This window comes from Centropristis striata, chromosome 17 (genome assembly GCF_030273125.1).
Source record: "Centropristis striata isolate RG_2023a ecotype Rhode Island chromosome 17, C.striata_1.0, whole genome shotgun sequence".
NCBI lineage: Eukaryota > Metazoa > Chordata > Actinopteri > Perciformes > Serranidae > Centropristis > Centropristis striata.
In genome coordinates, this window is record NC_081533.1 from 16927298 (window position 1) to 16941981 (window position 14684).

General features: G+C 39.6%; 1 protein-coding gene across 3 annotated transcripts in view; it reads right to left on the bottom strand.

Moving 5' to 3' along the window:
• The window catches only part of LOC131989971 (H(+)/Cl(-) exchange transporter 5-like), a 78647-nt gene that overhangs the window by 6597 nt on the left and 57366 nt on the right, over window positions 1-14684 (bottom strand). For all 3 annotated transcript variants that reach the window (XM_059355350.1, XM_059355352.1, XM_059355351.1), the window contains 5 exons: window positions 12748-12934; window positions 7066-7208; window positions 6769-6918; window positions 4935-5040; window positions 4619-4835 (listed from right to left, as the gene is read on the bottom strand). In XM_059355350.1, coding sequence (XP_059211333.1) covers window positions 4619-4835; window positions 4935-5040; window positions 6769-6918; window positions 7066-7208; window positions 12748-12934 — 803 coding nt within the window. The remainder of the gene's footprint in view (window positions 1-4618; window positions 4836-4934; window positions 5041-6768; window positions 6919-7065; window positions 7209-12747; window positions 12935-14684) is intronic.

The window sequence follows — 14684 nt, forward strand, 5'->3', positions numbered from 1 at the left end:
CCCATGGGCCAGGCAGTGAGTGGACCTCAAATTACTCATTTGTAAAAAGATGTTCTTGGGTGCAGCAGCAAGTCAACATGAGGTGCACGAGGGAGGCTTGTTTACAACTTTTGTTGATTCGGGTTTGAATTACTGTCGATCAAATTAAGTTTTCAAGGCTACACAAACTTGCACGGTAAAAGTTTACAAATTTCCTCCTACTGACAGCAGATACAATCTCATATCCACTGATTTAATGTTACGCTCACAGGTTGTTTGGTTCCATTTCTGCAACAGCTCCGTCTCCATGTGGCACCATGATGCCTCCTGTTTAAAAGAAGCTCTACTCCACATGCACACAGTGTTTGTTTGGTTTTTTTTCAGCGTTTTGGCACTTTGTCCGCACAAAAACTGAATTTTAGGTCCGTGAAAATCAATTTCAGGACTAAATTAATCTGAAAATCATGTAGCGCCAGTATTTCTGCTGTCCTGGTGCAGCCGGCAGATATCCAGATAACAGATATCCGGCCAAAGCTCACTGTTTCATGTGTTGTCAATAACAAGAGGTATGAGAATAGAGTTGAGAGACAAAGTCTGAGACCAGTGATTCAGACAAGGATTCAGTACGCCTCATTTTGCTGCTTGTTTACCTGCAGTCTAGCAAAAAAAAAAGAAACCTGAATATGCCTGGGTGGTATTATGGTATACCATTGGCGTGGCTAACACCAGACTAATCACAAATGAGATCTAGTCTGGTTACCAGTCATTCATTTCTCCGTAGAGGAGGCGTGGTTTACGATCCTCCAGAGCCGTTTATTGGGCGATACGAATGTCTATCAAAAGCGTCTGTAGGTAGCTCTTAGCCAATCAGATCAGTTATACCAGATGACGTAGTAGAGAGACAGAAATTGATGTTTACATAGCCAAACTAGCCCATCTCTACTTTGGGACAAAAATGCTCATTTCTGCTTCTGCAACGTTTTTCTGCAGCATGTTCTGACTCTGGCTGCGCTGTAGTTTCATCTCACAGTCTACTGGTAGTGTTGGTGTGTGTGTGTGTGTGTGTGTGTGTGTGTGTGTGTGTGAGCGTTAGCGGGGCTAGTTGGTAGATTAGGCTTTGGCCAAATCCTCTCGGAAGCAAGGCTAAATCTAAGCTAAGGCACATCCTTTTTCGTGATGAAACAGGAGTGTAAAAAGAAAGTTTTGTGTCTGCTGCAGCCATGTTGGATCCGTAAGAAAACTACAAAACTACAAGCTTCCGTCTGTCCAGTAGTACGCATCATCGTCTTGCCGTCCCTCCCCGTTCTGTGATTGGATCCATAAAACGGGGCTAAGAAACGGCCGTAGATTCCTTGCAGTCTTGCAGAGTGCGCAAGGCAGTATGGGTATACCCAGGCTAGTATACCATGCTATTGAGAAACCCTGATGGTATGATTTTTAATACAACAAATAGTAAAACCGCTGCTCATTTAAACCATTTAAACTGGTGGTTATGCTGTTTTCGAGTAATGCCCAGTGGCTGCCTCCAGAGACTGACATAAAACTCCTTCCAAGGTGAAGAGGTTTATAAAGTTTCCAGTGTTGATGCGTTGACAGGGTTCTTTATTTCAGGCGTCTGATTGGCAGACATCTTCTTCTTTGTGCGATTGGCCAACATAGCTTTCGGGTATCGCCACGTAGAGGTTTTTGGCCTGCTCTTGACAGCGCTCAAATGTGTTTTCATTTGGACAGAGATTATTTTTAAAACAGCGCTTGTGTGGACAGGATTTTTTTTTTAGGGTGAAGAAGGAAAAATTATAACTAACTGCCACAGCCGAGGGGGGTTTTCACTCCCTCTGGAAAATGAATCCAGTGTGTGTCACGAACAGAAAGTGACAGAGACAAACCGCAAGCTATATTGTTTCATGTATGTACAAGCTACTCTAATCCTGTGTTTGACAATGTTTGTAAAATACACTATTTCTGAACACTTGTGAAAATATACATAATTCCTCTCCCAAATCCCTTCAAGCTGTGTGTTCGAACATGTCGGAATTCTATCTAAACAAACAATGTTAGTGTGTGTGTCTGTGAGACAGCAGCGAAATGAAGAGGGGGAAATGAGCAAAACACTGATTTAGTTTATTCCCATTGGGAGGATCTTCTGTTCTGGTTTGTCTAAAGTGCAATTCTTCACATCAACATTGTCTTTTTTGTCCTCACAAAGACACTTATTAGCCTGACGGATGACGGGTGGAGCTGCATGTGGTTTTGAGCAGCTTCAGTCTTAGTTTCTATCAAAGTTCACAGCTCTGTATCCTGGCTACGTAGGTATATATATATTAAAAAAATGGACAACATGGATTTTTTCCATTACGTCAACAGATGTTAACCCTTAACCCTTTGATGCACAACATATTGACTAATGCACAAGATTCATTCCCCATGTTATTTAATGCTGCTGTGTGTTTCTGTGCTCTATCTTTTGATATCAACTTATTTTATGATTGAATATTCCAAGTATTCTTTAAATATCTTGTTTTTTGATAACAACAGATCATTATTTCCATTTTGCCTCTCATACTTTATGAAGAAAAAAAGTTTTTGTGTTATTACATAGCTAACTACTTGGCTAAGTAGCTTGCCAAGCTAACTAGTTAGCCAAGAAGTTAGCTAAGTAGTTAGCTTAACAAGCTACTTAGTTAAATACTAAGCCAAGAAGTTAGCTTAGTAGTTAGCTTAGCAAGCTACTTAGCTAAAAAATGGATATGAGTCATTTTTTATCCATGTTGTGTATTAGAAGGGTAGTGACATAAAAAGGGATTTTATGATGTATGATGATCAAAAACAAACTAATTGAGGAAAACCTGGAATACTGAATGATACAATTTTTTAAATTTTTTAAATTTTTTTATTTTTTTATTGCAAAGGTAGAGAACATAAAAACTCTGTCCGGTCCCTTTAGACCCATGCTGTGCATCAAATAGTTAATAGGGCACTTATTGAAATAATTGCTAATTCCAAAAGTCAACCCAAAAGTTGCTTTTCCCCCACTTTTTTTCTCGTAAATCTGTGACTTTTTAAGCACAGATTTGCCACTTTAAATCTCTTAAATCTGCTACTTATTTTCTTTTAGATTTGCCACTTCAATCTAGTAAATTTGCAACTTTTTTCTTAAAATATTACCTCCCCACCCCCGGGTTTGTATTTTTATTCATACTTGGCCCTAATATGCCGTCATAGTCAAGTTCTCCTGGTACAAGTCACTGAAGAATAACTGTTTGTACGACTGTTTCTTGCAGATTTTTTTCCAAAATTTTTCGTTTTTACATTGGAGATCCAGGTCAACAAAGTTAATATTATTATATTATATATCCACTGAAGTTACCAAATATAGTTCTTCGCCTGATAAAGGGTTAAGAATACAGCGTCTGACAAAGGCTCTAAAAATGTCCTCTGTAAAAGTCAGTAATGAGGTCAGGGTCAGGGGAGAGATTTAGGTAAATACACCTGGGGAATTTTCTCTCCATCTCTGACTGCCCCTCCCTCCATTAACTCCCCATGTCTTCCTCCCTAACCGATCTACCTCCTTGCTTTTCCTTTAATGTATGAGCTGACATGTGGAACGACCCGGAGCTCTCCTACACATCCATATGTCACTCCTTGCCAGCCCTCCACAAGCACAACTTCCTGAAAATGTCTCACTTTAATGTCTCCAGACGTGGGAGTGTGGTCAGTTTATGTATACGTCCGTCTTTCCTCCCATCTATCAGTCCCTTCTTCCTCTCTTTTGTCTTTAACTCGATGGAGTCTGGGGCTATTTCGTCCATTTTTGACTTCTTTTCATCCTGCCTGTATACACCACTTAAAAAAAATGTTTAAATGCCATGTTGGTTTTTTTTTTCAGCACAACCTCACCTATATGACCTAATAATAATTGATTTTTTTATTCTGACTTACTGGATCAACATTTTGAACCAAAAAAGAAAAACCAACATAAATGTGATCTTGTGATTGTGTGTGATCCTGTCATTCATTTTTATTCGAGTGTGACTGGATTTAATTTGTGTCTTGTTTACCGTAACAATTTTGGTCATTTTATGTCTTTTTTGGTCATTTTGTGTCTTATTTTGGTCATTTTGTGTCTTTTTTTGGTCATTTTGTGTCTTTTTTGGTCATTTTGTCCTTTTGTGGGGTTTTTGTGTCATTTTGTGTCTTTTTTAATCATTTTGTGTCTTTTTTTGTCATTTTGTGTCTTTTTTTGGTAATTTTGTGTCTTTTTTTAGTCCTTTAGTCCAACATAAAATTTGATTTTGAATCTTTTTTTTTTTACTTTCAAAACACTATCATGCTCAATAAAGAATTTGAAATGTTGCAAACATAACATATAACATACATTCAGTTCTATCATTTTATACTAAATATATTTGAGCTTGTCTCCAGTTTTACTTGGTATATCATCATCAAACTGAAACTGGCCTCATGGAGTTTACAGCCAGAACTTTAGAGGTAAATTTACAGTAGGGCTCCACGCTGCTTTGTTTTCTAGTCTGGATGTCATAAAGAAGTCTGGATTTGGAGCTTTTGGAGACTCCAGAGGGTTAAAGTTACGTGACAGCAAAGAGGAGGAATTTGAATAGAAATGAATGTTTGTTCTTACCCGTTATGTGTAACCAGACACTGACGCAGCCCCAGCTTCCTGAAAATATCCACAGTGATGTCCATAGGCGTGTGGTCTGTGACGGTGAAGGGGCTCAGGTCCATGATGGCTCTGAGGCGGAGAGGTGGTGGAGCGTCAGCGGCCTGAGCTGGAGCGTACTCAGTGAAGAACACATGGGAAGCGCTGACGATGCCCTCCTGGCGCTTTCGGGCGTTGTCTGAAATGTAAGGCGGTTAATAATTATTATTTAAAGTGAGTGCGGACGTCACAACATGCACAGTAGATACATTTCCATGTAGAAACACACAGTTCTGACCTATTGAGATGAGCAGATCTCTTCTGAGAACGAAGCCCACCAGCCTCTGGGACTCCTGAGAGACGACCACAGGGAAGCCGCTGTAGTGAGTGCTCTCCACCAAAGTCTGAAGACAAATAAGACAGAGTACATATTAAATACAATATGGAATGGCGGATTTAACCCTTTATTGGGCACTCCTGGAAATTGAAAATTTCAACCCTGAAGCAACATGGTCTCACAGGAATCCGTGAAATAGCCACGGATTTGTTTAACTCAAAATCCGTGGAATAGCCACGGAATACCTAAAATTTCCGTGAAACTGACACGGATTTCGCTACAATGCAAGTTAATGACAGTCATATCCCGTGGCTATTCCAACATACAAAGTGATTATGTACATTCACTGAGTGAATATTTAGACAATAAAACATATATTTCTCGCTAGAAATGTAATAAAAATCCATTTTTATGCAGAAACTAAGTCAAAATATTGATTTTTCACTAAAAATGAGAGAACTGTCCGCCATGTTTTTTGTTCTGACCGCCGGGACCTTAAAAGTCACGTGACTTGGAACAAACCAATAGGAAAAAATATCCATGGAATAGCCACGGGATATGACTGTCATTAACTTGCATTGTAGCGAAATCCGTGTCAGTTTCACGGAAATTTGAGTTAAGCGAATCCGTGGCTATTTCACGGATTCCTGTGAGACCAGGTTCCCTGAAGTGTTATTGGAGGATTATACAAGACTTTTTGCAAAATGTTTCATTTTTATATTGCAAATCGAGGTCAATTGAGTCTTTAGTATTATTATGTTTATTATAGTCTCTTTCCCACAGCTATCATAAACAGACAATAACACATAATTTGCACCCATCATCACTTTATCTTTTACCTATAAACTATTTATTATCTTTTTTAGACTACTTCTTACATATGCGTAATGTCTGAATGTCTTTTTTGAAGCACCTCATATATGAGAAGCACACGTAAATTTAGTTGTATACTTTTTTAATACAATGACAAGAAAGGAAAGCTTGAATCTTTTACTGATTGGTCAGATGCCACAGTGTCACTATGAGCAAGGAATGTATCACCCATTAAATACTTTATTTATACTACAACCCCCTCATTTGCATAATGTAGTAGAAAATATTGCAGAAATAAATAAGATTTGGGGAAATAAAAGGAGAGAAAAATGCAAAGAGAAAAAAACATAGAAAGAATATAAATAATATATATAATATATATATACAAACAAACAAAAATAAATAAAATACATTTAAAAATAAAAAAAGGAAAATGAATTAAAATAAACACAAAAATAATAAAAAATAAAAAAAATGAGAAAAATAAATAATAAATAAAAGGAAAAATTAAACAGGAAAGTATTGCATTTTATTAAACAGGATTTTTTTTTAAATGAAAAGCAAATGAAACGTGACCATTTTCTAAATTAATAAATGTATACATTTATTTATTAAAATTAATTTTGGTGCAATTAACGTCGTATTGATTTAGTCCTCTATATTATTGCGCAACATCTACAAATCCATTATCTTTAATGTTTTTGTTGACAGTTTGACAGTATTTTTGTTTTAGTTACAATAAATCTATCAAATAACACAGATAATCTATTGCATACACTGCAAAACATACATTTATAACTTACATTACTCATTTATTACAGTTATGGGAGATAGCAATTGTTTGGTTTCTTGGGTGTTTTATCTGAATCCACATCTACACATATTTTGCTTTAATATACCCACATGTGCTTCCCATATTACTGTGTATTTATCTGCCTTTTTACTGTACATTCCAGCGTGTTATGATCTACTGTGTCCATACCTCCACCTCCCCGACAGTCATGCCTTCCTGTGTGAGCACAGCCAGCGCCGGGTCCGACCTCCTGGGCCTCATCACGTCCACAGTCAGGCTGCTGTGCTCAAACTCCTCTTTAGGCTCCAGGAACGGGTATCCATTAAGCCTAATGTGAGCCTGCAGAACATTGGAGAAATAAATACCACTCTTGAAATCTTGACGTCTTAAATCAAACTCACATTAGAGGGCCCTTTCTACGAGGAATGTACTTCAGATCTCTCTGCACACAGCAACAACCGCATCACACACACATGGACACCTCACCTCGTAGATTCCCTCTCTTCCGAAAGCATCTGCCACCCATTTGCTGGTCATGGTCGCGGCCATGAGGGGGACGATGTACTCCAGACCACCAGTCAGCTCGAACATGATGACTACCAGCGACACGGTCATGCGAGTCACTCCACCTGGAGGGATAAAAATGATAAAAAACACTTTCAAGCAAGGCATCAAAGTCAGTTCTATAGAATGAATCATTGTCTGACTCATCTGAACTGAGTAAATGTTACTGCTAGTTATAAGTAAAGTGTAGAGTGTGGATGGATGGATGGATGGATGGATAAATGGATGGATGGGTGGATGGATAAATGGATGGATGGATGGATGGATGGATAAATGTATGGGTTGATGGATGGATGGATAAATGGATGGATTGGTGGATCGATGGATAAAGGGATGGATTGATGGATGGCTGGATGGATGGAAGGATAGATAATGGATGGATACATGGATGGATAAATGGATGGATGGATAAATGGATGGTTGGATGGGTAAATGGATGGATGATGGATGGATGGATGGATGGATGGATGGATGGATGGATAAATGGATGGGTGGGTAAATGGATAGATAAATGGATGGAATGATGGATGGGTGGATGGATGGATGGATAGATAAATGGATAGAATGATGGATGGATGGATAAATGGATTGATGGATGGATGAATGGTTGGATGAGACAGATGCATGTAGTGCTTCAAAAATGGATTTCTTCATCTTGAAGTTTGAGTTCTGTATTTTCCCTCATATCCAAATGGAAATGTTGAAGTTGAGGCCAGTGGTTCCACTCTGAGTCCAATTATAATCATCTGGACTGATTGCAGCCAGAAACTACAGGGGCTACTCTTTCAACTTGATGCCACAGCTCTCCTCTGTGGCCTCCTTCTTCTAAACAAATCTGAAGTCAACTGAATGTGAAAGAGCTTCATTCAGACTGTCCTGTATTGTCTATTATCTGTTTGTCTATTGTTAAGTAAAACAATGCATAAATGGAGATGATTATGTGCCCTCAAATAGTTCCCTGATCATGACAAATGTGTTTCGAATGAGTTTAAAGAGAGTTGTGACTTGTTTTACAAATAATCTTTTCCATGCAATGGAAAATGTGCAGACGATGTCAAACTAATACAGCCAATTAAACCTTTACAATTCATCTCATCCCTCTTATCAACATCCACCAGCCAGTTTACGAGACAAAGAAAAAATTAAAGAAATGTGAGCTCACATTTCATTCCTATCTAATAAGTTATGCCATTTTCAACAAAGTTAATAGGAATTCTCTTTGGTGAGCTCACATGAAACAAAATCCTCAGAACGCTGAATATAGTAACAACACTGAGACATAATGTCAAAACATTAAATGAACAATAATAAAACCCTTTCAAACAACAAAGTCACACAATAACACAAACTAAGTGATTGAGCCAGCAGAAGGGCAGAAACTCCCCTGCTCAGCGAGGAAAAAATGAATGTTTTTATCAATGGAGTCTGGTGGATTTGAAGAAAAGCATCTACGAATTTAACAAATTCAGTTTCCCCTGCGTATGGCAAGGAAAAGCAGTGAAAATATTCTTAACCCTTTGATGCACAACATATAAACACCTTCTAATGCACAACATGGGTCAAAAATGACCCGTATTAATTTCCCATGTTATTTCATGCTGGCTGTGTGTTTGAATTTCCCTTTTTTCTTATTACAACACATCATTATATCCATTTTTCCTTTCATACTTTACGAAGAAAAATAGTTTTTGTATTATTACATCAAGTTTACACACATGGGTCAAAAATGACCTTGTGCATTAGACAACAATTTGAGTATATGTGTAACTATGTTTGTCTTATTTTTAAAGTTTAACTTTAAAAGAGTTGTCAGAACCACCAGATTACATTGGAAAATGACATATTTCAACATTTGAGACTTATTAGAGCCACCAAATAATAACTTCCATCGTAAAAAACACCAATTTAACAAAATAGGATAGTTAATATTTGTGTCTTCTTTTTCAGGTTTTAAATTGGTGACAACATATAAACACCTTCTAATGCACAACATGGGTAGAAAATGATCTTGTGCATTAAACAGTGATAAAAAAGAGGTTTTTATTCAAAAAGTAAGAAATGAAAACAAAACATTAGGATGTATGATGATCAAAAACAAGTTATTTGAGGAAAAAACCATCTCTTTCAGCATTAAAGAGCAGACCGTTTTATTAATGTTTAAGGACAAGAGTAATAAAACAGCACGTTAAATTTAGGAGTTAAGGACACACAGTGCCTCTGGGTAAAGGCTTGAATGCATTTCATGTATAAGGACATTACAAACACAAAGACAAATTGTAGTATAATGAAGAGAATATTTTTGACTTTGAAGTCAGATGAGATCCATTCATTGCTGGAAGAGATTTTCGGCTGCTTGCATTACATGCTACTTTACGAGAAGCCATCAGAAAGAACTGGATGTACTAAAACTGGTACACAGTCATTTATTAGTATATATGTTGGAAACAAAGAAACTTTGTCTCAGATCAGACGACTCTGGTCTGTTTTCCGAGCACTCCGTGTGCTTGAAAGTTTCTCTTCGAGTTCAGGAATCAGTTACAAAATGTATCTTTCACAAATTGTTTCCAGAGTGTGCTGAAGTACACCAGCTATCTGTTTTTCTGCATAGTGTTTACTTGGGCTTTGACAAAGGAACCAGAATGAAAAAGGGTTCATTCTCGCCATTCACTAACACTCTAGATGATATGAAACAGCAACAGTTAATATTGGAAAGCTCTGTTTCGGTGGGCATGTTGTAGATGTTTAGCCTGGGTATACCCATACTGCCTTGCACGCTCGATTTCATTTTGAACCTGCAGACAGTCTGGCAACGAAGGCCGTTTCTTAGCCCTGTTTTAGGGATCCAATCACAGAGCGGGGAGGGACGGCAAGACGATGACGCGTACTACTCGACAGACGGACGCTTGTAGTTTTGTAGTTTTCTTACAGATCCAACATGGCTGCAGCCGACGCGAAACTCTCTTTGGATCAGTCCCTGTCGGTCTGGGGAGAGCCCTGAACTAGTCACATGCTTCCTCCGATACATGCGGAGTTAGCAGACTGCTTGTCACCTGACAGGGGGAGATTCCCCGGTGGGACGTAGCGCGTGGGAGGATCACGTTATTCCCACCGGTTCCTCTCCCCCCCATCAGGCGCCCCAACCAACCAGAAAAAAAACATTCTCTACACCTTCTCCCCACCCACATCCAGCTGCTCTCTGTGCACCCCAAGACATGCCAAGACATGATTCCCATGTCACACATGTCACACTGAGCATGTAATCTTGCTTCTGGCATGTTAGCGACCTTTATGGCGGCCAGGATCAATGCATGTTTTTGTGAGAGGTCCCTGTAAGGGGATCCTCGGGGGACACGGGGAGAACATGCAGAAGGGCCCTTTTGCCGACACCGACCAGCCCCACAGCGTCCTGGCGGGAATCGAACCCAGGACCTTCTAGCTGTGAGGCGAGAGCGCTACTTACTGCGCCACCGTGCCCCCAAAAGTTGATTTTAATGGCCAAAGCCTAATCTACCAACTAGCCCCGCTACCGCTCACTGCTGTAACTGTGCTGTGCCGGTGATCTCGCTACGAGCCGGGGGACAGCGGAGCTGCCCAGAGACCCCCAGCAGCTTGTCTATTGACCATAAAATCAGTGGATGTGTGTGGCTGAATGACATGAGGGGGAATAAGGCGTGAAAATAAATAATCTTGCAGAAAGCGAGAACTGGAGAAGCAAAGCAGGAAGCAACACTCTCTCACAGACACACAGACACACACAGACACACACGCACACTGCCGTTAGACTGTGAGCTGAAAGTACAGAGCAGCCAGAGCCAGAACATGCTGCAGATTTAGTCCCAAAGTAGAGATGGGCTAGTCCGGCGATGTAAACATCAATTTCTGTCGCTCTACATACATCATCTGGTATAACTGATCTGATTGGCTAAGAGCTACCTACAGACGCTTATGATAGACATTCGTAGCGCCCAATAAACGGCTCTGGAGGATCATAAACCACGACTCCTCTACGGAAAAATGAATGGCTGGTTTGGTGGCGTTAACCCGGCTAGTAGATGTTAATAATAATCATAATAATGTGTAGAATATATTTGTTTTCAATTTTCATTCATTATCCTTAACCACTTATCCGCACTCGGGTCGTGGGGGGCTGGAGCTGATCTTAGCTGACATTGGGCGAGAGGCGGGTACACCCTGGACAGGTCTCCAGACTATCACAGGGCTGACACATAGAGACAGACAATCACACTCTCATTCACTCCTACGGGCAATTTACAGTCGCCAATTAAACCTAAGTACATGTTTTTTGGACTGTGGGAGGAAGCTGGAGAACCCGGTGAGAACCCACCCTGACACAGGGAGAACATGCAAACTCTAAACAGCAGGTCGGAGTTGAACCGGCGACCCTCTTGCTGTGAGGCAAGAGTGCTAACTACCCTGCGGTGTAACCCCTGTTTTCAATGCGTTATTTGAAAAGCTGTTGGAATAAATCCACCCAGTCTACAGAAACCCAACAATCGCAAACTACAGACTGAATGAATGCAATACTGCAGATCACCACCTTATATAGACTTTCCTATAAAAACAAAAATAGAAGTCTTTAAGGGGCTACATTTACATGATGACGGTCTGAACAGAAGATGCAAAAGTGGCGTCACGTATCACTTTTTATTCCGCGTTTAGACAAGTTCTCCACCATCCACTAGATCTCCAAGGTCTCGTCCAAAACTGTCTGGCTTGCCTCCGACAAATTTGTGTATCCATAAATTGATAGAGGTAATTACAGATCCTTCTCTGTTAAGTAATACTATCTGTACATATCCTGTACATTTCATGGAAAGACTCCTGTAAGGTCCGACGCATGGAAATAATCCCACATGTTTGTTTATTTCCCTGTACTGGAGCATGTATGTGGCGTAAACGTGACGTGAGCAGATCTGAGCAGAGTTTTGCGTCTTGGCAGTGTAGGCGGACACGCTACAGCGGAGAGGATTCAACTTTTAAACTCAGGAGGCTGGTTTCAGATTTTTGCGTTTTTAAGCCCCAAAAACGCCATCACAGTCTAAACGAAAGGCACATCTGATAAAAAAATTTTTTACCCGCAAGCATCCTTGTGTAAACGGGGCCACAGTCTGAATGAATGCAATACTGCAGATCATTACCTTATATAGACATTCCTATAAAAACAAAAATAAAAGTCTTAAAGCCTGACTTTTACAGAACAAGTCAAAAAAGGAAACCTCATATTTACGCAACACTTGAAACTAATGTAAATTCTCCGGCAGTCTATCCATCATGCAAAACTTATCTGGATCTGGGTTGCAGTGGGGAAAAAAAAACCCCAGTAGAGTCCATATGTCCTTCTCCCCACCCACATCCAGCTGCTCTCTGTGCACCCCAAGACATTCCCATGTCACACTGAGCATGTGATCTTAATGCTTCTGGCATGTTACCAGTTCTACATACTCAGAATACCATGATAGGAAGGAATGTACAAAACCCCGGACCCCCCATTTTGGCTATTTTGGTTGCTTCACCTCCAAACTCAGCTCAGTCTTCACCTCCACACTCCATCTATCTTTCAAACAAATCAAACACACGTCTCACCTAAACACGCCGCAGCTCCCACCATGGCGTAGAGCCCCGGAGTGATGCAGTCTGCTCCCGGCGAGCACCACCCCTTAAAGATGAACGAGTCGTGGTTGTAGTAGGCCAGCTGCTCCATGCCCACTCCCAGCAGTCTGCCGGCTATGGCTCCAACTGCCATACTGGGGATGAACAGACCTGAAGGGACCTGAGTGGACAAAGAGAAGAAAACATTAAGATACAGATGCAATGCAAAAGGTTTTAACCCATTTAAGGCGGGAAAGCATTATGGCATTTCTACCATTAAAACCGGGGACGCTGTTGCGTTATTCTACCATTAAAGCCGGGAAAGCGGATACTTTGTAGTATTTGTAGTTTTTTCCACCTATTTACGGTCTCTTGGCCAATGAAATGCATCAGAATACACGTGGGAGTGTCACAATGCTACATGGGACTTTTCCAGAACTTTGAAATCATCACCAAAAAAGGACAAGAAATTACCAAAAAAAGACACAAAATGACAAAAAAAAAAGACACAAAATGACTAAAATAAGACACAAAAAGACACAAAATGACTAAAAAAAAGACACAACATGACCAAAAAAGACACAAAATGAACCAAAAAGACACAAAATGACCAAAAAAGACACAAAATGACAAAAAGACAAAAAAAAAAGAAACAAAAAGACACAAAATGACTTAAAAAGACACAAAATGACAAAAAAAAGACACTAAATGACTAATAAAAGACACAAAATGAGAATACATGTGGGAGTGTCACAATGCAACATGGGACTTTTCCAGAACTGAAATCATGGTGGAAGACGACTATAGCGGAGGGAGCTCAGATATAACAGCTATAAGCTCTCAAATACTTTTTGAATTTCATTTCTATCTGCTACAGAGGCTGAAAAATCTATTATTTAGTAGAAGTGTTGACACTTTTACTGTTGAATTTCCAGAAAAACTTCAGGTTTTAGGGGCTTATTTTAAAATGGCCCAGAGGTTTTCCAGGCATTTTTTCCAGGCGTTTTAGGCCTAAATGGGTTAAGAGGGCACTTCGGTCTCTAATAATTATGCTGAAACCAGTGAAGTTCACCATGACTCAGTCATACAAACAATCTCTCTCAATTGACAGTAATTTCCCCCTTTTTTTTTTGTAACAATAACTTGATCCTCCGGAAAGTGGTATGATTGTGAGTCATGGTGCTGTGACTCAGGCATATAAACCATATAAAAAGCATCCAGACATTCACTCCCTGTGAACTGCTTAATGGGCTGGATGAGTAATGTCAGCGAATGAAACTGGGACACTGATTCAAAATCTGCTTCCAGAGGTATTAAAGACAGCTGTCCTCGTGGCATTTTCACACGCCATGTCACTCAGAGTTCACAGGAAACGCTGCATTACAACTCCTGTGCCCCACTTTGAAAAATTGCACTGATTTCCTCAAAAACCTCCACGTCAAAAAACCCCCAAAAAACTAACATTAATTTTCCACTTTCACCGAGTTAATTTTGTTTACAAAACCCCCCAGGAAAATGTAATTATTTTGTTTATTCTATTTTTATATACAATTTTCTGTTTTGTTTTAATTTCTGGGGGATGTCAATGATTAGCAACAATATTTTGATGCATTTTTATTCATTCTGCAGTGTTAGATTTAACAAAAACTAAATTAAAAAAAAACTCCTACCTACCTTAAAGGACAAAAATGTCCCATTCCTAAAACTACAGAAATATATATACGTTTTCTGTGACCAAAAATTGTTATTTTAATGTTTTTTAATGGTTACATTATTAGGGACCGAGCACTGAAAGTGCCCCCTCGAAAGTCAAGAAAATTAAGCCCCTCACACAGAAATGTCGTAGAGACACGAAATTTGGTACATACGTGCATCATGGGATGACGCACCAAAAAGTCTCAAGAACCCATACCCTAAAACATACAGGAAGT